General features: G+C 43.6%; 1 protein-coding gene across 1 annotated transcript in view; it reads right to left on the bottom strand.

The window, feature by feature from the left end:
- Positions 1 to 23,417, bottom strand: part of DOK6 (docking protein 6) — a 249,730-nt gene extending 226,313 nt beyond the window's left edge. The window contains exon 1 of the mRNA XM_045850074.1: positions 23,122 to 23,417. Coding sequence (XP_045706030.1) covers positions 23,122 to 23,187 — 66 coding nt within the window. The 5' untranslated portion in view covers positions 23,188 to 23,417. The remainder of the gene's footprint in view (positions 1 to 23,121) is intronic.
- Positions 23,418 to 24,201: the final 784 nt, after the last annotated feature.

The raw sequence follows: 24,201 nt of genomic DNA, 5'->3' as shown, positions 1-24,201 counted from the left end.
AAAATATTATCTCATTACGGACAGAGAGAGGGCCCTTCTTTCCTTCCTTCCTTCTCCCCTCCCCCTCTCCCTCCCTTCCTCTCTCTCACATTTGGGATCTTTGTCTATAGTTGTTTGTATGGAAAATAATACAGTAATAAATAAAAATAATATAAGAATAACTTGTTTTGCATACCCAGAACTATAAACCTGCTTCTGCCTCACTCTGCATTACATATGTGATTAATCATCCAGTATGTTGAAGAGTCTCTTTCATTCTTCCTATGTTGTTTGTTTGTTTGTTTGGAAAACCTTTTAAAGGCAGGGAAATACACACAATTATATATTACACTTATATTTAAGGAATAGTAGAACCCTCTTATTAAAAATTTGGCTCATTCTTTTACAATGCCATCACAAAAATGCAAAAGTAAATTCAGGGTTTTTCTGTCTAAAATAAAGACACATAATTCATCAATATCTGCTTTCAATGACAACTATTATTAGAAATCTAAAATTCCTCCAGGCCAGGATAGAAAGCAAAAGCCCATACAGTCAAATCAGTAAACTAGTTTGTGTGTGTGCATGTGTGTGTGTGTATGTGTGGGTTTACAATCTTTTTCCCCATATTCGGGTTCAACAAATTATAGACTTAAATAACATGGAACCATATTGAATGAAGTAAAGTTTAACTTCATTTGTAAACAAAAGCACTTCATAGCCAATTAAGTTACATAAAGATGCTACAGGGAATTAAATAATTTGAAATAAAAGTTCATTTGAAGTACATTTGAAGAGCATTTACTTTAAAAAGTGTGATTTGAAAATTAAAAATAGGGGTAGTTTTTGTTTTCGTTGTTCTTGGAAGCAGATCCTTCAGGTCCCGATTAACTTCATGGAAGACGTTACACGTCTCTACAGACACTCCGTAGCTTACATTGTTAATCAACGCAGGCTGCCTCTGCTCACCACAATAAACCCGAAAGGCGAAACTCTGTCAACAACCAATGGAAGACACCCACGGAGTTTCAGCTGCAGAGTTTTACAGATTGCGTGCCCGCATCATCTCACCGGTCACCCTGCCTCCGTCATTTCTCACAGCAGAATTCTTCACCGAACCCTTGCATCTTGGACTGGAGATGGTGAAATAAAAATGCCACTCCGTATTAACTTCCAGTTCTTATAATCTAATATAAAGTCCCATTTTTAAAAAAAAAAGACAAATGTCACCAAACTGTCAGCATGTCTCAAGGTAAAGAGATAGACAACTCAGGGAATAGACTTCCCCTGAAAGAATTCAAAAATGGGTCGTAACAGCAAATGTAAGCAACAGAAATACATATACGCCCTCCCCGGAAGGGCATGTCTTACATACAATCTCCCGCTTTGGAAAATGTCACTCCCGCATCAGGGTCTGCGACAAATTACTGGAATTCACATTGATTAGATCATTTCTTTTCAGATACGAGTCTATCATTAAGCTAACATGTTTACGGAAACAACAAGCATGCTGTTTGGGTATTGTCCTCATTAATCGCGCTACAATTTCCAATTACATTGGAAGCCCAGGACTTACTGTGCACTTAAAAAAATTGCCAGATCTTTAGATGGCCCAGATCTTTACGCTTTTAGGTCCAGAGTTCAGAACGCTATTAACGCAGGGGGAAGCGAGTTAAGTAACACAATATTGACAAAAGTCAATAGTAAAGATTATTCTCCAACAAAAGCAGCCCAACTGCAACGATTCCAGTTGAAGCTTTATTTGATGTCAGCGGGGCGCTAAGCACTGTGTCGATGGCACAGACAGAGCGGCGTGAAATCCGCTCGAGAGCAAGAGCACAGTGAAGATCAGAACGTACCCACAAGACGGGGAAAAAGCTTATTCCGTGCAGCCCGTAGAAGTGGAACGTGTTCCGTGGACTTCTTTATCAAGTGTCTTAACTTAGGTGTAAGTTAAATGTCTGTTAGTTTGATGACAACAGTTCTGTGTTTCAGTAACTGAGTACATTCCCATGGGAAGAAGCCACACAATACGTAGCCATCCTATCAATGCTGCTGTCCATCCCCAAACGCTCAGTTTTAAGCAAGTCTTAGGAGAAGGAAAGCAGGGTGGGGGTGCGTGGCGATGTGGATGGCCGGTGCTTAGTCAAAGACTAACCTCCACGTAACAGGATGAAGAGAAGTTACGGATGAAAGGAATGAAAGACAGGTAGACCTGCCAGCCATCCTCCTGGCTCAGGCAATTTCAAAGGCAGGACAATCCTTAATGGCTCAACTTAGTTGGACATAGAGTTAAAAAAAATGCTTAAGCTCCCAAAAGAAACCCCCTCTCCAGTGCTTAAAATGCTATTAATCTGGATTTGTTGAACTCTGCACAGAGTGGAGGGTTTCACAATTTTCTAGCAAAAGGATTAATCAGTTAATACCCTTCGTGATTGCTCTATAAAAACATTTTTTTTTTAGCCAAAGCAATTCACCAAAGCTTTTAACAAAAATAAAGACCCAAAAGCTGGCACATAATCGGACAGGGCCTTTCTATCATTTATAATAACGTGTTGACTAAATATACCTTTAAATACCTGTGGCATTTAGAATTTTTAATATGGAAATGGAAAGAAGCAATAATGTGAACAAAATATTCATGGGAAGCTGATGTTTGAGGATACATTTCGTAAATGTCTTGACCCTTGCAGCCCACGGGGAGGTTTGAGAACACACCCATCCCTCTATGTCACAAGACTAACATCTTATCTTATAAACGGTTCGTGAATTACCTCTCTCTGCGGACACCTGGGCTAGGCCTTGAGAACACACAGTGAGAAACACACAGGAGGCTTGCTCTCACGGACCTTGTGGCTAGTGGAAACGCCAACACACACACACACACACACACACACACACAGTCACACACACAGTGACACACACACACACACACACACACACAGTGACACACACACACACACACACACACACACACACAAACGAGACAAATTGAAATGGCTAAATAGAAGCGGAATGTGCTTCTCCCTCGGGAAGCCCAACGTGAGCATGGCCCGGATTGAGAGGAAACTTCCAGAAAGACAGAAGGGGACTTCGAAAACAATGGTTATGAAACACGGGAAGAAGAAAATACACTTAGTTTAGGATAGATGCCACTATTTTACCAGTTCTGTACAAGTTGAAAACCAGTAGATTTGGTAGCTTAGTGGGAAAGTAATGAATTCACAGAAGTGTCAGTTGATGTAAACTTCTCAGACCAAGGAGCTTGCTATACAGTTTCTTCACTGTCTATGAGTTTGATACGATTTCTTTCCTGCCCATGGAAGGGTGTGAATGGCTTCATATTTAATTACTATGTCACAATATGTAATGTGTATGTAGAAACATGAACATATTTAAGTACAAACACATTGGCCAAGCCCATCCAGTAGCTTTATAGAAAGCACAGAGTCACAGCTTCACTTGCATCAACAATATTATTGGTATCTAATGATTATTAATGTATAATATACCATATTAGCATATTCATTATACTATTAAACTGTTACATTTTTGATATGTTATATTGTTATTCGCATGTGTACCTCCTTGCTTGGCATCATATCAGGATCCAGTAATCTCACTGGGCCCATACACAGTCATAAGTTTTATCTTTTAAGTTGTGAATCTTCTTTTTGCTGTTATCACTCCATGATCGATGAGGCCAGAGGGATTCAATGACTACTTGAGTGATTGTAAAAGAATACTTTTCTTTCTACTTCTACCACTCTTTGTGCATTTTCATTGCTCACTCTTTGGAAGAGAAGTTTTCTCCTCTCCGCAACACACCTACATATTGTTCCAGAAAGTAAGGAGCTGGTTAAAAGCCGGTGGGTGTGTGAAGAGGACACACGGGACCTCGCAGGGACAGGCTCTCAGAGACCACCTCGGGGACAACTTAAATATCAAGATGAATAATGAGAGACATTAATTATCAATCAAATTTTTTAAAATGAATACACAAAGGATATTAAAGAAATAAGAAAAAGTTGTTTTGACACAACGCATGAATAGGAAAGGAGCTTCTTTATTGCATGACTTTTATCCATAGATAACAGCACCAAAACACTATTAGACTCTCTAATAAAAATTATATCGATTATGAACATTGAAACCAAGTGCCAAATGTAATGAATATGTTGCTTTCCCAGCTCCTGCTGAGATGTTTTCCTGAACGTGAATTACGGAACAGGATTCATCGAGCTCAGTGGCAGGCGGGTTCTAACAATGATGGCAGAAGCTTAGTCGTGGAGAACTAAATACAGACACAGAAGACAACCATCGCCAAAGGCTGTGAGGAGCGTGCTCAGAGCCTGGGTTCTGGAGATGAGGCTGGCTGGCCGTTAACCTTGTTTCAGGATTTGCCAGTCACTCGCCAGATGCCTGACTTTCCTCAAATATCCAGACAGGTAGATGTGAAATTATTAAAAAGTAAAATGCAGAGAACATTGACACGTGTGACGGCATCATCGGTCAAGGTTGGCCATTCATTATTACTGGCGTTTGGTGTCACCCACCGATAAAACATGAGGACCAATGAGGAGGACAGGAAGAAACTTAGGCAGCAGGTGTGAAATGAGAAACAGTACCAACCTTTCAGAAAGACTGTTGAGTCCTAGGATGTACGAAAAGCACATTTTAGGTGTTACTACAGTTGACTTTATTGAATTTGGATTATAGTGAAAATATTATAAAAGAATTTGCTTTTGAAATGTGTTTCTGAATAAAAACTAAGTTTCTACACATTTTTAAAACACACATCTTGATGTGGTAGATGTGGTTCTTCTGTAATGTTTGAATAATAATTATTTTTGTATGGAGAAACAAATTTGAAACCTGTGTTTCTTCTACTTAAAACAAATTTAGAGTCCTTAATCTCCCCATTAAATTCTGGTTTTTAATCTGGATACACTATAGTCATGGAAATCTCTAAGAGAATTGGCATTTCCAACTAGTTGTTCATTCTTTTGAAGGAAAAAAAGATTAATGTTGTCATTATTTGCATTGAATTTAAAAAAGATAAATGAGTTCAAATTGCCTATAATTTAGCTTTTTGAATATAAATGACAAGTCCTTTGCCAATACAGCTGCAGGTAATTTTGAGGAAAAAGAAGGACTGCCAATATTTTACATTTTATCCTGTGGCATTTACCCCTAACATGTTCTGTGCTCCTCATCTGCTGTCAGTTAAAGTCCTGAGTCCCTCTGGGTCTACCTTCATATCTCCATGTATACATGACCCTCCATACTCATCAAATATCTCCCAATGCACAATTGTGATTCTACATGATTCTAACAAATATGCCCCATATGCCAAAAAAGAGAAAGCACATGGAAAAAAACCACACTGAGATATTTTATACTATGAATTATTCATCCATATGCAAATAACATATTAATATACAAAACACATCAACATATAATATATGGATGCATATTTCTTTTGAAAACAGTTCAAGCCATGTTCACTTTATATATTGAAACGAATACACACATGAAATTAATTTACAGACCCTCAATGTAGCAAAGCTTTTCTGTTGTGAAAAGGCCAAGTGACTTTTTATCCAGCAAGAATGGAATTCTAGCATTGCTGGAATCCCATGATTACTGCCGGAAGCTTACCTACTCGTTTCCGCAACGCCATTGGTTGAAAAGGCTATTTTTCTGGTTACTGTGTGCTCTTGACATCCTGGCTGAAGATGAACTGACCGCATGATGTGGATTTACTTCTGGGCTGCCCATTCTGTTCCACTGGTCAACAGGATGGCTTTTGCCAGTACCATACTGCTTCAATGACTGTAGCCTTAAAACATATTTTGAAATCAGGAAGGGTTATGCCTCCAGCTCTGTTCTTGTTTCTCAGGACTGATATGGCTATGTGTATCTGTGGCCTTCTGTGATTCCACATTAAGTATAGAATTGATTCCACATTAAGTATAGAATTAGTTATTTTTTTTCATTTCTGTAAAAATTGTCTTTGGGATCAATAAAGATTGCACTGAATCTGTAGATCACTTGGGGTAGCATGGACACTTAAACACTCCATGACACAGGATGTCTGGACAGTCACATGTAAAAGAATGAGCTCTTATCTGATACCATACACAAAAATTAGTAAAAGTGGATTCAATACTAAAAATTAAAAGCACTTAATTCCTCATACTGCACATCAAATTACATTTTTACAGCAGTGATGCAAAGGTTTCTAATGTAATATCTGCCATAAATTATTATTAATTAATAATAATTATTATTAACGATTCCCAAATGAACGGGAAATACTGTTCATAAATGTATTACAGGCTTATCTTTTACCCAACTCTTTAACAACAAGCTCTTTACACACCTATAGCAGGACATCAGAAACTGACAATTACAAACCACAGTTGCAGACCATGAGTCCAGTTCATCATTCACTGGAAAGGAAGGTTGAATTAGAATAATCACACGTACTGGGGAGTCAATATGGTCCGGGTACACTGTAATCCTGAGCTCCTAGCTGCTTGGCTTTTTGAACTTTCCAAGGGTCCAGGGTTGAGTGACTATTTATTTGATCACCCTAAAATATAGTCTGTGTTTTTGCAATATTCTCCTTTTATTTTAGTTGCAATGTTTTTGGTTATTTTTAATTTTTTATTCCTATTATTTCACTACCTTTTACTATAATCTATGCTTTTTTAAAATCATTTTTATTGTTGTTCAAATACAGTTGTCTCCAATATCCTGCTTTTTAAAAATGTGGTCATTGATATAAAAGCCACTTAATCAGTAGTTGCTGAACATATTAAGTATGCCACTTTTCATTGTCCCTAATACTTGATTTAAAAGATAACACATTTCCTGATTATCTAGTACTTAAAACTACATTTAATAAGTTCCCATTAAAAATCAAGACTGGTGTGAGCCATCCACTATTGGGGACCAAGATGGAGTGACATCACCGAAATGGCAGTGTGGGGGACTCAGGGCCCTATCTTAGCGCAAAAGCCTCTAAAAATCAGGAAAACTGGCAGAGTTAACTTCTGCAGAATTCTGGAATTGTGCCTCACACTTAGAACCACCAGGGAAAGCTTTCTGAAGGAAGAAGATGTTGCATTGCCCTGAGAGATGCCGCGGCATTTGCAATCGCCAGCGGGACCTCTGCCGCTCTCCAGGTCAGCGGTGGCCAGGGAAACAGCAGCGCAGGCTCCTGGGGCCAGAGGGGACCCCATGGGCGTTGTTCTCGAAGCACCCTGATGGTGTCTCTTTGACTTGCCTGAGAGGCCCCTGGATGACCAGCGTGAGGGCTTATGATCAGTTCATCCGAGTCAGGGCATTCCCAGGGGGATAAGGCAGCACTTTCCAAAAGCATTTCAAGGCAGAAGTGTTGGCCACCGAAGCCTGGGAGAGGGGTAGCAGGACCAGCAAGAGACCAGAAAGCCAGGGAAGAAGAGGCTGAGAAAAGAGACATGTTGGAACAATACGAGCTTCCAGAACATGTGTGTGTGCTGGGCAGCCGGGAAGACCAGGCACGTGCCCAGGGCTGTGAACCTGCTCTTGGAAAAGCTGAGCCTCATGTAAGCACTCACGGCTCTCTCACCTCCGGGGTCCCTGCAAGCACCAAGGGGAGGCTGGGGCGGAGCTGTCCCTGGGCTGGCTAAGTATTGAAGCATGCGGGAAAAATAAGGAAATTACGAAGATTAGAGCAAAGATCAATGAAACAGAGAACAGAAAAACAACAAAGAGAATCAGCAAAACCTGAAGCAGAGTATTTGAAAACAAGATGAAAAATTGACAAACCTTCAGCTATACTGTCCAAGAAGGAAAGAAAGAAGCTTCAGATTACTAAAGTCAGAAATGAGACGGGGGAGATTACTACACCATTTATAGAAATAAGGATTGGAAGAGATATGATAAAAATTTATGCTAAAAATTAGAAGTCCCAGACAAAATAGACAACTCCTAAAGACATAAACTACCAAACCAAAAAAGGAATAGAAAATGCAAGTAAATGTATAATAGTTTAAAAGATTGAATCAGTAATCAACCTCCACCCTTAAAAAAACTCCCAGAATCAGATAGTTTTGAACGACACAATATTTTCAAACAGGAATTAGCACCAATCCTTTTCCAACTCTTCCAAACAACAGCAAGGGAGGAGGGAGCACAGCTTACTCATTCAATTAAGAAGGAATTACCTTGGTTCCAGCACCAATAAGAGACCACCAGAATACTGCAGACCAATGCTCCTTGTGAAAGTGGTTGTAAAAATCTTCAATAAAATACTAGCAAACCGAATCCAGCGTCATCAAAAAATTATACACCATGACTAAGTGGGATTTACCTCAGGGATGCGAGTGTGGTTCCACATATGAAAATCTATCGAAGTAACACACCAGAATATGTTGGAGAAAAAAGTCCCTGTCGCCTGATCATCTCAACCGCAGAAAAGCATTTGAGAAAATCCGAAACTCTGTCATAATAAAAACGTTCCATGAACTAGAAATGGAAGGAAATTTCTCATCCAAAGAAGGGCATCTGTGAGAAACGCAGAGTTAACACTACACTCCGTGGTGCAAGGCTGAATTTCACTCTAAGAGCAGAAGCAAGACAAGGGTGGGCACTTTGGTGGCTGGTGTTCTCCGTTGTACTAGGAAGTCTAGACAGAACTAATTGATAATAAAAAAAATCAAAGGCATCCAAATTTTAAAAAAATGAAGCAAAAGTATATTTGCAAAAGGCCCGATCTAAAAATTCTAAAACACACACACACACACAATACCTGTAAGAGCTAATAAACAAATTCAGCCAAGTGACAGAATGAATACAAGATCAGCATAAAAACTCAGATGGATTCCTACAACCTGGCAATTAATAATCTGAAATGAAATCCAGAAAACAATTCCATTTACAATAGCATCAAAAATATAATACTTTGAAATAAATGTTACCCAAGTGGAAGACTAGTAAATTTAAACTATCAAGTATTCCAAAATTAACTAAAGACCTAAATAAACGGACAGACATCTCACGTTCATCAGCTCCAGCAAGTGACCTACGTAGTCACTGAAATTCCTATCAAAATCCCATTGGCCTTTTGCAAAAATTTATATAACTCAAAACTCAAAATGGCATTGTCAGTAACCCCAAAGAGCCAAAATAATCACGATAAAGAAGAATGTTGGAGGACTCAGTTCCTGATTTTAAAATTCACTACAAAGCTCTACTCTGGACTTAGGTCACCATCTCCAGCGGAGGTGACACCTGGGAATTTAAGCCGGCAAATACCGTGAGAAGAATACCACAGGTCCCGCCTCGGCTGGTGTGGCTGAATGGAATGCGTGCTGGCCTGTGCGCTAAAGGGCTGCCGGTTCGATTCTCAGGCAGGGCACGTGCTGGGGTGCGAGGGGCAACCACACATTGATGTCTCTTTCCCTCTCTGTCTCCCTCCCTTCCTCTGTCTAGAAATAAGTAAATAAGTCTTTAAAGAGAACACTGCAGGTCTATGTGCAGGGAGCAACACGAAGACGCGGTCAGCAGCAGGCAGGCCCACGTGCCCAGCGAGTACGGTGCACAGGGAAACGCTGGACGGACAGAGGCAGGTCCCGCACGGTCTGAAGGCCACGTTGCGTTTAGACTTCATCTACAGCACCATCAAGCCACCTGATGGAATGTGGAAGCAAGTGGAACCCCTATGGCACCCCAACAATTACTCTCTTACGGGCAGAGGGATCCACAAAGCAGACAGGGCGTCAGATCTCCCCGGCGTAGGAGGAGTAGCTTCTGCCCTAGGCAGCTGCGGCCAGGAGCATGGGGGCCCCTGGTCCCCATAGTCATATCACAATGACACACCCTGTGATCGCACTGGGCTTGCAGCACTTTTCTAAATGATGAAGCTGATTTAGTGTTCACCCCAACAGCACTTTGCAGAGGAGAAAAGTGGAGAACAAAGAGCAGGTGAATGCCCACCACGGCCAGGAAGTGCCAGGGCGGAGCGAGGTGTTGACCGAGACGGGCTTGCTGTGGCGTCTGTGCACCGAGCTACTGAGCCACGGAGTCCTCATCAGGTCTCCTAAGGGCTCCGTCCCGCTTGCTGAGAGAGGGGCCCTGTATTCACAGCTACGTAACCCGTGTTCATGTCCAGACACTAAAATCTTTCCATAGGTATAGAGATTTTAAAAGTCAATATGGAACAATCATTTTCAGGAATCTATAGCTTCTAGTTTTTTAATTCACACCCTGAATCTCCTAACATTTGTTGTGAGGTAGACCACGCACTACGGACCCTCTTTATACCAAACGAGAAGAACTGAGTCATCATCATCAGTTTTAGACAAAATCAGTGTGAAGAAACCTTTATCCTCCATTGATTAGTGTATGGATTGAGTGAATTCTTACAGAGCACCTGTCACGGGGCATCCTGCGTTATGAGAACGGAATGAGGACAATGGAAGTGGTCCCTAACCTCAGGAGCTTAGCTAGTGGGTGAGAGAAACACTAAGAAAATATATATTCTTTCTATATAATTACAGACCACGATATTTGCTCTGAGGAGAAAATACAAGTACTTTTTAAGACAATAATCCGCATGTAAACAAGTATCAGAAGAAATTGAATTTCTACTGCTGAAAAATAACTTGCCAAGAATATTCAGAATCCTAAAAGATAGCTAAAAGTTAAAAGCACCTAACAGGTGATTTGTAAGCATCCGTAAGATGAACAAATGTACTCTATTTTAAGGAAAGAGGATAAAACAAGTCCAAAGCAACATTAATGGTGAATTTTTTAAAAAGTTCTAATAAGCCACAAGGTAAAAGAAAGACTGATTAATTATGCAGAGTGTGTACACAATTTAGGATTATCCAAATCTTCTGAATCCTTTATTTTGTTCTCTTCCCCCATCTGCGCGTACCCCAGGGTAACCCTATTTTAATCCTCGGCTTAAACGTTATCTCCTTTCTAAAGTATTTTTCTGAACTCTGCCCTCCTTCCAGCGAGAATGATTTGTCCTTTTCTCTCAGCATCAAAAATGCTTTGTTGTGTCTTTCTGAAGGCAGCCCGAGCGCGGGGCGCTGCATCACACATTCCGGCGCTGCATTCCCACCTGCGCCCTCTCTTTGTACACCACAGGGCCCCGGGGTGCTCCTCACCTGCGCCGGCTGCTCAGTGCACGAGGCGTCTGTACGTCCCCCGGCCATTGATGTTTCCATTACAAAAAAGAATAACCGATTTGCATCTACATTCACTGCTACATCGCCCCGTGCGTGTTCTGGTGGGCCAAAGAACAGACTCCTCTGATTCAGAAATAACTTGTGAGTTCAAGTTATCCAGGCTACCCATGCTTGAGTGAGTCATTGCAGGTAAGCTTGGTGTGGTTTTAAAATGTTCTCTTTGTGAGAAATGTTGTTCAAAACCATTCCAAGTAAATTGCACACCAATTGATGTTATATACAGAGATGACACATTAAATGTATTTTCTCTGGTCTTCCAGTGTCTTCAAAATCCCTATCACAAGATGATACAATGGACAGAAGAGGAACAACTACAGAATTTCAAAAAGTAAGCCCCATTACAGTAATTTGTCATACTTTGACTCTGTTCTTGAGAGTAACAGTGTTATAATAAGACCTGCCATGAAATGTTACTTTAATATCATTGGGTATTGAACTAAGGGTAATTTTTCTTCGTGGACTATTAGGAGTGATTTAATATAAACTTTAAAAACACAAAATTTGCCAGGAAAAAAGGAGGTATGTAGAATCATTTTGAAAAGTTTAACGGTAGCGTGTTTCTGTCTTCTACTGTAATTTCGAATGCGTAAGGCAGTGAAGCGACTTTCAAATTAGCCTTTTGGGCGTGCAAGAGCGGGGTCTGGGGTGCTTCCAGAGTCCTGGATCTCCCGCCCCTCGGGACGTGCAGCAAAGCCTCATCTGCACCCCGCATGCACACTGGTTCCCCTCTTCAAAGGGAAGGGCTTCCAACAGAGTCCATCTTTCCCAGTCTCACATTTGCGGTTTTCCGGAGTCAAGGGAAACAAAGCGTATTGTTTGGTAAGAATGGAAACCCAAGAAGAAAGAGCAGTTTGGGTTGAAAAGCAAAACGACCGACACACCGAAATTTTCCACAGGGAAAGTCAATGCTAGAAGGGTCTCGATGAAAACGGGAGGGAGGTGGGGAGGGCTGGGGGGTGGGCCGGGATGGGGGGAAAGGCAGAAACCTGTACTTGAACAACAATAAAAGTAAAAATAAAATTAAAATTAAAATTAAATTAAATTAAATAATTAAAAATAAAATAAAATGCTGAAAAAAAACTGTAACCCAAGAAACATATTCAAGCCCAAGTCCTCTTTTTTGTGCAAAGCCCATAGTTGTCGTTAAGGTCTGCTCTAGTGCTGTGCATTCTATGGTTTCGAACAACGTGTAATGACATGAAGGCATCACCATAACAGCAACAAGCAGTTTCACGGCCCTAAAGCCCTGGAGACCGCTGATCTTTTTACTGTCTCCTTGATTTGTGCCTTTTCCCGAATGTCTCATAGTTGGGATCAAGTTCTCTTTCAAGTATAAAAGTTCCAGGCGGACACGCCCACGTATGCAGTGCGTAAGCGAATTTCCTCATGGCGACTCTCCCTGTCTTCCTGAAAACAATCTCCTGGTGACGGCCGACTGACCAGTATATGTATCCAAATAAAGGCTCAAGAATGGAGAGGCTGTGGTGTGAATATCATGTACATTTAAATATAGAACTATACATAACTATATAATATCTAATAATATAATATGAATACAAACATAGAGGTTTTAAAAGTTATGAGAACTCTATAAGACAGATTATAGATCTAAAAGGCCCTAATACATTAGAATACAATGCAAAAATCAGAAAGAAGAAAATTTATGTGTGCTAACTTTATCTACTTTTATGGCAGAGAGTGAAGACATATGATGCTAACTTATCCTAAACATTATCCTTACATCTCTGATGAAAAACAAAGAGAAAGGGTAGATAAACCTCAGAGGGATGAAACCAAAAAAGAGAGAAATGCTCACTTAAAATTGTGTGCAAGTTATATATATTAAGAATATATATATATATATTCTTAAAAAATAAAAAATAAAACATTGGAAATATTTTAGGCAAAAAAAAAACAAGCAAATACAATAATTTGAATAGATTCATTAAAGGGCACAGAGAATATTTTATGTTATTCTGCAACTTGAACTTCTTACCACTCCTTCGTCCACCTACTCACTGAATCGAAGCCTCAGTGCGGCACCCACATCTCCCGTGCGTCCTTTCCCACCCCGCGTCCACTCTCTAACGGAAATGCCCTGCTCTGTGCTTTCATGAGCCCAAAACATATCCCTATTTTATCGTGAGCTTGCTAAGATTCCACAGAAATTAGTAGCTACTAGACCATCCCCACCGGTTCCATGTGATTCCTTAATGGAAGGACCCGTGTCTCCTCTGTCTGTCTCCAGCAGATGGATGACTATTTGATAGATCGGTGACGGCATGGACTTAAACGCGATTGGATCGTGAATTGGAGGGGTCACCCTGAGGCTATGGCTGGCACGTGGGATGGGAAGGCTGGCCTCCTTGCCCCAATTCGTGACACCTCTCTAGAGCCCTCCCAGTATCAGAGGTCCCTGAGGTCCCTGAGGGGCAGGCTGCAGCCACAGCTCCAGCCGCGAGAGCTCCGGCATCTCCCTGTGCCAGTCCCTCCTACAGGTACCTGCCAAGACAATCCCAGTAGGCCTCCCGGTGGGGATTTGTGCATGGCCCCCCTCGTGCGCATCTGCGGGCTCCTTTCCTTTCTTTTGAGCCTCTTCACCGTTGTAAAGGGGAGACTCAGTTTAAGTTCAATGTGTTTAAGCAGTTCATCCAAGATCACGCGGGGTCACCTGGCAGAAACATTAACGATGGAGACGCCGGGAGGGCTAGAGGTCAACGGGTCACTGTGGAATGAGTGAAAAACCGGAGACAGGCTCCCAGCACAGCTCTCCCTGGCTATGAACCTTGCCCCCACCCCTCCACCAGCATTCCAAGATCCTCCCCAACTCCCCCAGTCGAATCGGAGGCATCCTCACATACTTATGCTCAGAAAAGAACCAAAGTCGGTAAGAAATAGTTAAAAGACACAATGCAGTAAGAAACGGGATAGCCCCAGTGGAAAAATCAGGTGTATACATAGGAAACCTTGTTGTATTTGCGGCTGCACAGAAGGTGCACCCCGTGTGCTTCCGACATCCCCCTTGCTTCGGCACACTTTACAGGATATAGAACATCTGAGGTCAGAAAATACTTAGGAAAATATGTGACACAATCCCAAATGGGAAATTCTTGCCGTTCACTCCCTACTTGTGCTCTCGCTGGTGACGTCAGTGTCCTGTAAGTGACTATATATTTAAATAGTTCCCGAGAGGAAGCACTCCACTTTTCTTTCCAAACTAGTTATATACCCAGGTCTTTAAAAAGGAAAGACAGTCTGTGTGTCGTCTTCTCCACTGTGTGCACATAAGACACAGAGAAAAGCCTCCAAACCCCGCGCGCACCAAGCCTCACGGGATGCTACTCCGAGACCCGCAGCGGGACCCCTCGGGGCCAACGCGCCTGCGCTACAGTGTCAAGTCCAGCACCAGGCCTGGATGGATGTGCCATTTAGCGTTATCTGGGGTGACTTTTGGCTGCTATTTTGGTTTAAAATATTTTATTACATTCTAATTAACTTACAACGTGGGATGCAATAAAAAAAATAAAACGTTGTTCACTTAAAAGTCACCTCCAACTTCCCCTGCCAGTTCTACCGCAATGGGCTAGACAGGGGTTCTTGCGAAATATCTTTGAGAAAGCTTCCCTGAAGTCAAAACTATTATTTTTTTGCCACTAAATTAAATAATAATTTTTAAAAGCATTTCACTGGATCTCAAAAAAAAATTCAGGAAGGAACATGGAAGCCTGCTTTTTAAGAGAGTATTATTATCTGTTCTCCAAAAATAGTAGTGGCCAGTGAGCATTAACAAATACAGAGCTAGTAGGTCCCCTAGGAAAGTGGGATGTGTCCTACTTCATTTTTCAAGTAAATTCAGATTGTATGAACATTGACAAAGTAGATTCAGACCCATTAGAACACACACACGATCAAGGTCTTTGAGTAAAACGAAGCGAGTAGAAGGCAGAGTCTGTGATTTCACTGACAGCACTCTTTCTGCAAGCTGCCACTTCCATGACTTGGCAATAATCAAAACCATTAAAGCAAGTAAATAACTGCCTTCCGAGGTCCAGCAGACATCCCCACAGCCTCAAAGCCTTGATTCAATAACCTTTATTTGGCCGGAAGTATCAGGCACACTCACTTTATCTTTAATCAGGGAGCTACTCTTTAGCTTAATTCATCTGATATCTTTCAAGCACTGCACAAATAAGTGTTTTCTAATGAACATGTGAAAATTGTATTAATAGATGCTTTAAATAACATTTTATTTTCTTCCATTAGTAATTTGCTCTTTTCCTCTTTTTGAGGGAGAGTTTAAACATATAAACTCTGAACTCTAATGTCTAGGTATCAGCACCAACAAATGTATTCCTGTTGCCTGTAGTCACTATTTAATTAACTAAACTGTCCACAGGATTAATTTTACATATTGAAACCTTGTTCAAATACAGAAATGTGCATACCTATTCAACAATCAGCTGAAAGTCATTTTCACTCTTCAGTTTATCGATCGATTTGGGGTCTTTTAAACCACTTCAGAATTTCAACGATGAACTGGTTTTAGTTTAGTAATTTTTTGAGAAAAGTTTCACTAAATTTATCCTTTATTATGGAATATTTTTGTGTTGAATTGTAATATATTTACAGATTCCTTTTTGTTTCCTTTTCTTTGGTTATTATAATTTATATGTATATTAATAGATTCCTATGATCTAATGGCTGTGGCTTTAAAGAAACAATGCTTAAATGCAGTCGCTATTTTTCATACACGTAGTAAAACAAAACAAATGAAGACTATCCATGGTCCCTTTGTCCTGCCCAGGTCGTTATTCTATTTACCTGCCCAGGTCACTCTAGTTACCTGCCCAGTACCTTTCCTGCACCCACCTCACGAGCTCCGCCTCCTCCCCAGAACTAACTCAAAGGCCTCCATGTCTTGGGGAGCCTTCTTGGTTCTCAGTTTAAGCGTCACCTTCTACTCGTTTCACCATCTTCCCTTGTAAAAGGCACGTGTAAAATCTGTCCGTTTGCTTTCTTGATCCCTTATGCTACGTGCTCCTAGAACTTAAAAGTCATGTTCTCTGCTTTGACGTGCCCAGCCACCTACACGGTGCCTGCGCACAGGAGGGTCTCCAGGCGGTGATCATCCGATGAGCGGATCGCTGTTAGATACCAGCTATGAAAAGAACAACCGCTTTTGTATAAACCAGCAGTGACCAATGAGATAATCTCACTTGAAACAAAAGGAATGATTCAGACAACAACAAAAAACATGAAGTACATAAGAATACATAAACAAACTTTTGGAGGTACAAATTGGAAAACACGAATAAGTAGGACTTGGTTACCAAGCTCACAGATAAGCACATTTAACAAATGGATGTGGAAAACTGCTATTCCATATGGATATGAAGAGATTCCAAACCTAAATCTAAAAATAAGAATTAATTATAGGCCGATTAAAAATTTAAGTGTGTACAGACTTGCATGAAAACAACAGAATAAAATAGAAAACAGCAATTTTACGTTACAGTGAAGAATGACTTTTTAAATAAGACAAAAAGTATAAGCCACAAAGAAAATAAATAAGTTGATTTCACTAAAACTTAAAGTATCAGTAAGACACAGGAGGCCATAAGGAAATTAAAGACAAGCCACAGCATAGGTGTAGGTCGCTGTGTAGTTTTTTAACCGCAAGAGAACAGTACTCAAAAAGGAGGCACAACTCTTGCACATTCACGTCACACAGAAAGATGGGCTGCGAAACTGAAGAGATAACTCACAAACCTGGGAAATTAATGTGTCGATAAACATATGGAAACATGTTCAAACTGCAGGGAAGCACAACTTTGAAACACTCATTTATCCACGGTAGGAAAATGTCTCACCCCACCAGGCGCTGAGGAGCAAGCGGAGTGAGGGGACCCCGTGGGGAAGCACAGAAGTGAGTGAGCATGGACCTGCCCGTGCCCAGCAAATCCATCACTGAGCACAGAACCTGAAGGACCTCTTGCACACTTGCATCAGGAAATACAAGCTGTGGAGTATGTATACAAAGAAAAAGCGCACAGAAATCAAATGAATGAACTAGAACTTGATCTATCAAAATGATTACATCTCAAACACATAACCAAATATGTTTCAGGAAGTCATACTATATGATTCCGATTATATAAAGTAGAAACTATATGAAACAAGAGCATATATGAAATAAATATAAAAATGTAATAAATATAGAAAAACTATACGCATAGATTTACAAGTATAAGTTTACTTCTGAAGTTACTGTATTGGGATGTATAAGGGCCTCAGGTTTATCCATTTTATAATATATTTTTAAATTTAAAGCAAATGTAGCAAAATATTATTCTAATAAAGTTTTATATTCTCTGTATGCCTGAAATATTTTATAATTTAAAGAAATACAGCAGTGTCAATTACAGTTTAGGATATGATAAAGGAAGTTCTCTCGTATCATTGCTTCTGGGCTTATCCATTAGAACAATTACTTGTGAGCAATCTGAAAACTTCTAGTAAAGTTAAAACGTACATGTTTTAAAAACCAACAACTCTACTTTTATCCACACCACATACCCTGGATACATGTGATCGAAGAGAATCATGTACATGTATTTGTTGAAACACAGACAGAAAAACCTTAGAAATGTCCATCAACAGAGGAGTGTGGTTTTCTTCATGCCACACAAGGCAATGCAACCATGGGCATGGGCAAACTGGGTCTGTACGGGAACAGAGAAACACTGAATGCCACTGTGGAGTGTGTTAAACAGCAAGGGATTCAAATGGGTCTTCGACTCGGCATTTTTCTATCTTAAAAATTTAAATCAGAAAAAGGCACGGTGATAACACTGGTAAAATATGGGTAGTTTGTAATATGAGTCTGTGTCATTTCCAGTGTGCTTGGGATATTACATAATTTTTAGATCCCTAAATGAAACAATGGTAGGTATTGTGGATAGCTCTGAATTACAAGTTTAAGTTTAATTATTACTCTAGGTAATGAGAAACCATGGGAAAACTTAAGAGGGGGAATTATATGTTTCAAACTGAAATTTAGGAAAATTACTCTGGCAGGACTACAAAGGTAATCGAGCAGGCAGGCAGTAAAAAAAGACCATTGGGAAGTCCCATCAGCATCTGAACCTAAAGTTACAGAAGAGGAATTTCAACTGGAGAGAGGCCACAGATGACACTCCCAGGTGGCATCAATGAGATGTGGCATTTGGTTGCGTGTCGTGACTCAGAGAAAGGAAAGATCCAGTACTGTCTCTGAGATCTGATACTGAAGCATGTTTAGATGAAGAGCAATGCTGATAGAAGCATCTACTTACATATGTTCATCTGTGACAGAGTGGCTAGTTTGGGAAGAAGAGTACGTTCTATTGAGACTCATTCATTGGTCTGAAGTGCACTACAGGTACCAAGCAGAAGTTTCTGAGAAATTGGAGCATGCACATATGGAGACTGGAAGTGAGAAGAAAGTTTAAAATAGCTACTTTAGAGAAGTCTCTGGAGATGTGGGGATAAAACTGTAGGGCTCAGGACTAAATGAGAATTGCAAGGGAAAGAGGACAGGATGTGAAAAAGAGACTGGGAGAACCGTGGCAATGGTGCGGATGGGGAGAGCGGAAGGAGGAGGGGAGTCAGTGAAAGCCAGGGTGAGAAAGGGGGCGAGGCACAGTGCGGGGGGCCTTGCCCCCGCCAGCACATGTAACAGAGGTATTAGAAGCACATGAAGTTTATTTAAGGCTGGAAATTGGCGAGGTATCTACAGGATCCGGCAGAAGTTATGCTTGCTTGAGGGTGATTGGTAGGATAATGATATGGGTGTAATAATTTATAGTTTTAATTTGAACACTTCACCTAAAATGTCACGTGGTATGCTTGAGGGTGAAATTGTGATGTTACAGAATTTCATGCCTATGATTTTGTAATAAAAGATTTTGTAATAAAAAAGGGCTGTATTTGTGCCAGGCCCTGCACAATGGAAGGGCCAGAAGTGGAGTGTTTTCTAGGTCATATTACCTGTGCTTCTGGTATCTCTCGAAAATTACGGTGACTTTTTATAGATTGACAGCAAAGAGCGAGTCTGGCATACACAAGGAGGTCCCAGGGCCCAGGTGAGGAAGCACAGCAACCCGGCGCCTCCCTGGAGGGGCTGCCTGTGCGTGACACCCTGGCAACCTCCCCTCTGGTTCCCGCGGCCTCACGCCCATCCAGCCGGGCACGTCATTTGCCCACCTAATACCTCTAAAACCCCTTTACTCAAGCAACTGCTCTGGATTAAAATCTGACTGCACCTTCATCCCTTGACTGTATCAAATACAAAACCTGACAAAGTAGTTTGCCCAAAGCAAAGAGGTGGTGTCCCAAAGAGGTGACATCAAATATAAAATACTCCCAAACTACTGATGTCCCCTCATTGTGGCAAGTCGCGTCAGTGTCTGCTGTTTAGAAATACCAGTATCAGTAGGTCAAAGGGCGGGGTCTACCATGAGCCAGGTGTGTTGCATGCAAGGAGAGGCAAAAGGAGGTTTACAGCTGTCCGCATGGAAAATAATACAGTAATCAATAAATAATTATGCAAGAATAAACTGTGTTCCCATACTCACAACTGTAAACCTACTTTTGCCCCACCCTGCATTCACGGAAAGAGGGGTATGTTATAAGGAAAGAATGAATACAGAATTTACAGAAATGATTGTAAGAGTTATGCCATTCTACAATGCTTTTCATGATTTGATGCCTTTAAACATTTAATGATTCAATCAACATTTCTAAAGGACAAGAATAAAATGCGGGAACATTTTTTTTTTCCTCAACGTTATTTTCTTAAAGGACAAAAAGCTGATTAACCAGTTAAGACAAATGTCAAAGCAAACATTCAAAACAAGGTTTAACAGTTCTACTTTGCCCGGACCGCCAGCTGAGAGGCCGCCCTCAGCAGTTAGCACTAGGATATCCCAGAAGACACTTCACCCCGGGAGGTTCCTGGGTGGGGGTCAGCTGCGGCCTCATTCGGGACAACACTCAGCACTGATCTGTGAGGAGTGAAGGTACATGACAACATTTCCTCTCCAACTATGTTTTCACCTCCTAAGAGTCTCGGGTTCAACTGGCCTCCTACTTGGGTCCTTTTCAATCCCATTAAACTGGGTGTCTGAAAGCATACGCCCTTAAGGAATCACATGCCTGTACCTGTTTCATTAGTATTTAATTTTGAAATTTCGTTTTGAACGTGAACCATAGAAGAATCATGATGTTATCGTTTGAGTTAAAAATAGTTTATTTGGGGAAGCCCACAGTTCTGAGTCCATAAAATTAGTAATATGTATTACTTATGAAAATGAAATGTTTATATAATTCCAATTTCTATGATTTTGGATATGGCTGTACCTTCTCATTTTTAAGGCAACGATATTTGCTTAGAGCTTTCTTATCGCATGGGACCCACTTATCAAGCTTCACAGAAACATGTGTTTGAAGTCCTGTCATTCCCATTCACCCTTGTGGACACTCGAATATTCTGAACAGAATCATCTGTAAAGTTTTTTTTAAATAAATACTATTCTCCAAAAGAGTCAAGGTTAATCGAGTTTAATATTTGAAGATTAAAACAACAACAAAACAACAAACTGTTTCAATACCAACCTCAGTGAAGTTCACGTTTCTCAAGTACGAATGGAACACAAAAGTAATTCCTCTGTGTACAAAAACGCTTTTATTGTTTTCCACGGAGGCTGCGCATCACAAAGGCACAACTCTCAACCGCGTGTCTGGAAGAGCAGCTTTGAAAAGGGAAACCCTACACATCCCCACACATCTTGAGGGGAAATGGGACTCTGAGAGGGCGTTTCAGAGGCTGGTAATGCCATGGTTACCCAGGAAGCGTTCACGGTTCTTCCCTTGGATCCTATCTTTTAATTAGGTTGCACATTTGCTTTTCTCGCATGCAATCCAGGAAAGCTCAGCCCCGCAGACCCCCGGGCCAGGTGCGCGGGGAGGAGAGTTCTCCGCGCTGTTGCGTGCCTCGGTCTCATTTTCACGTGCACGGTGACTCCGCGGGAGCGCACACGCACGTCCCCAGGGGACTTAAATCATCCAGGACCTTATAACCTTTGAGGCGTCAGACACCACTGAGATTCCAAGACGACGGGAGAGGAAGAATGATGAATAAGCACCACGTGGGAGAAGGGAGGGCTTCAAAGGTCAAGTTCCTGAAACGGCTCTCGCCTCCGGTTCTAGCTCCGCACCTCCTTCCGTGGATGGTGGCTGTGCGGGGGGACAGATCTGAGCCCTGCTTCCCGGCCCGGAGCAGCCGTCGGCCTCCCGCCCGGACCACCGCAGCTTCTCGCGTGGCTTCTGCCTTATCTCCGGGGACGAGAAGGAGGCGCATTCTTCCACCCGAGAGCAGCTCCTGAGCCCCCGCTGAGGGTCTGCACCCCCTCCTCCCGCGCCAGGCTGCGGGGAGGGGCGTCGTACACCCCCCTCTTCTCCAGATCTGCCCAAGTTCCCTAACGGGTCTCTTGGGTCCTTGGGGGGCAATCTGCACCTCGAGCGTGAAACCCAGAAGCGGCAGCACAAAAAGGCGAGTCGGCTTTCCCCTGCCTCCAACACGCGAGCCCACCACCCACCCACCCACCCACCCACTCCCCACGAAGCGACTCCTTTGGGGTGTCTGGGGTTCCTTCCTCTTCTAGGGACTTTACCCCGCCTTCGTTCAGTTTTCTAAAGCTATATTCATCTCTCTCATTTTTTAATTTGTGATCAAATGAATGAGGCTCTCCCTCCTTTTCCCCTTTCCCGATTGTAGTATTCCTCCATTCAGAGGGGAAGGTAAGGGATGTTCTCGTCCAAGGCCGCGTTGCCCCCAAATTCCGGAGCTTTCGGAACAGGAACTTTGAGAACAGTGAGGGAGACCGATATCCCAGGAATCCAAAAAAACGGGCACTCTTCTCCCACAGCTGGGGTTTATCTTCCTGCCCCGGACCAGCCAGCCCGGGTAGGGACCCAGTGCCCACCTCTACCCTGTGGTTCCCCGGAACCTCGTGCCAGTGGCTCCCACCTCTTCCCACGTCCCCCAAGGCTGGGCAGCTCTCAGCTCAGGTGCTGCCCCTCCTCTCCTGCCCCCTCCTGTCCACACCCCAGGTCCTCCACGACCACGCACGAGTCCTTCTTACCTCCTCGTCTAGTCGCTAGAGAAGTTCCAAACCCCCGGGGTTTACATTGTTTCTGCCCTTGTCGGGCAGAGAGCATCTTTCAGGAAAACAAAACAAAACTATGCAAAGGTCTCCGTAAACTTTGTGGTTGTGAACGCTCCAGTGCCAGCGGCTGCGAGCACACACCTGCCCGCGCCCGGGCGCAGGTGCACCTGTCCGGGAGCACACATGGCCAGGGAGCCCGTCCACGCACACCCACTCAGGATGCACTCAGGTCGCTGGCAGTCGGCGGCAGGGGCGCGCGGTGCTGCCTGGGCATCGAGAGAATTTCGAAATGGGCTTGGGAAGCGGGAACCAGAAAATGGTGACCCTAAACACACGCACCAGCGGGTCGGTCTAGCCCCCGCACACTTTGGAGAACAGACCACGGGTGGGTCACACTGTGTATGAACCGTCCTTAGGGCACATTCCTCGCGGATCTGACAGTCCCTATCTCAGTCTGGGTCCAAAGCAGCCTGGCGCACACGGGGATGGGGACCGGAACGCTCCCGGAGCCCGCAGCCCCGCACGCAGAGCCCCCGAGGCAGGTGCGGCCCGGGACGCCCAGCAACAAGCAAGCCGTCTGCGGGCGCTGCCCGAGCCCCCGCGCCAGTCCCTGCTCCCCGCCCCCCGCTCCGCCGGCCCGAGCCAGGAGGGCGCTGGGGAAGGAGAAAGCCGGGCGAGCCACTCACCCCCAGCTTCCTGCTGCGGATCTTCACGTAGCCCTGCTTGACTATGTCGTTAAAGTTGGAGGCCATGCCAGCGCGCTCGGCTTCCGAGAGTCCAGAGCCGCCGTCCGCCGCCGGGTCCGCGCCAGTCCCGCATCCAGCCAGCAGCCGCCAGCAGCGCGCCGCCGCCTGGTGCCCCCGAGCTCCCGCCGGCGGGGACAGGGGGTGGGTGGCAGGGCGGCCGCGGACAGGGACACGGCCTGGCGCAGCGAGCTGCGCCCGCCCTCCGCGTGCAGGTCCCCACCTTCGCCCCCGCCACCCCTGCAGCTCCCGCGAGCTGGCCCCTCACTCCGCGGCGCACAGCCGGCTGCAGCGCACCATCTCGGATCCCGGGAGCCGAGGGGGAGGGAAGGGGCGGGGGGCGGGCCGATTTGCCGGTGCGGCTCCCTCCGCCCGCCCCCCACGGCCGGCGGGGTGGCTGGGCTGGGAGACGCTCGCCAGACACCGCCTCCCTTTCCAGTGCCCCTCCGCTCCCACCCGGCTCCTCGGCCCAGCGCGCTCCCAGTGCCGCTCCCAGTGCCGGATTCCTGAGCACCAGCTCCTCATTCTGGGGCTCTTGATCTCCACTCCTAAGTGCATCCCCGGGAAAAGGGCAGGCGGCTGGGAGGCTTCAGAGGAAAGAGGCAACCGCGCGCGAGACAACTGTGTATTGCAAGGGCCGTGTTTACAATGCATCTTTATTCCCGGGCACGGGCTCGCCCTCCAGGTCTTTGCCCCGCTAGGAAGTGTGGCTCGACGCCAAGCCCTTCCCGGTGCACACAAAGAGACCAATCGTGCGCATGTGTCTAATCCCTGTGCTGCTGGGGACGCTGGGCGAGGCAGCCTGTCGCCTACACCCTTCCCAGCAAGCAGCCAGGGCCGGCGTGAATGGATTACTGCACGCGTTTCGGTTAACTACGACCGAAAGTGGCTCCTGCCTTTCCATTTTCTAGGGAAAAAAATGGGCACCGTAGCTGTTACCCGTGGGTGCAAATGATTCATGGAAATGATCAACTTGGAAAAACAAAACGACGAAGAACTTTCTCCTCTTAATGTGGGAACGCA

The sequence above is a fragment of the Phyllostomus hastatus genome, unplaced genomic scaffold, assembly GCF_019186645.2.
Source record: "Phyllostomus hastatus isolate PE091 unplaced genomic scaffold, TTU_PhHast_1.1 phas_contig_80, whole genome shotgun sequence".
Lineage (NCBI taxonomy): Eukaryota > Metazoa > Chordata > Mammalia > Chiroptera > Phyllostomidae > Phyllostomus > Phyllostomus hastatus.
Note: the sequence above shows the minus strand (reverse complement) of the source record. Positions and strands in the feature narration are given on the sequence as shown.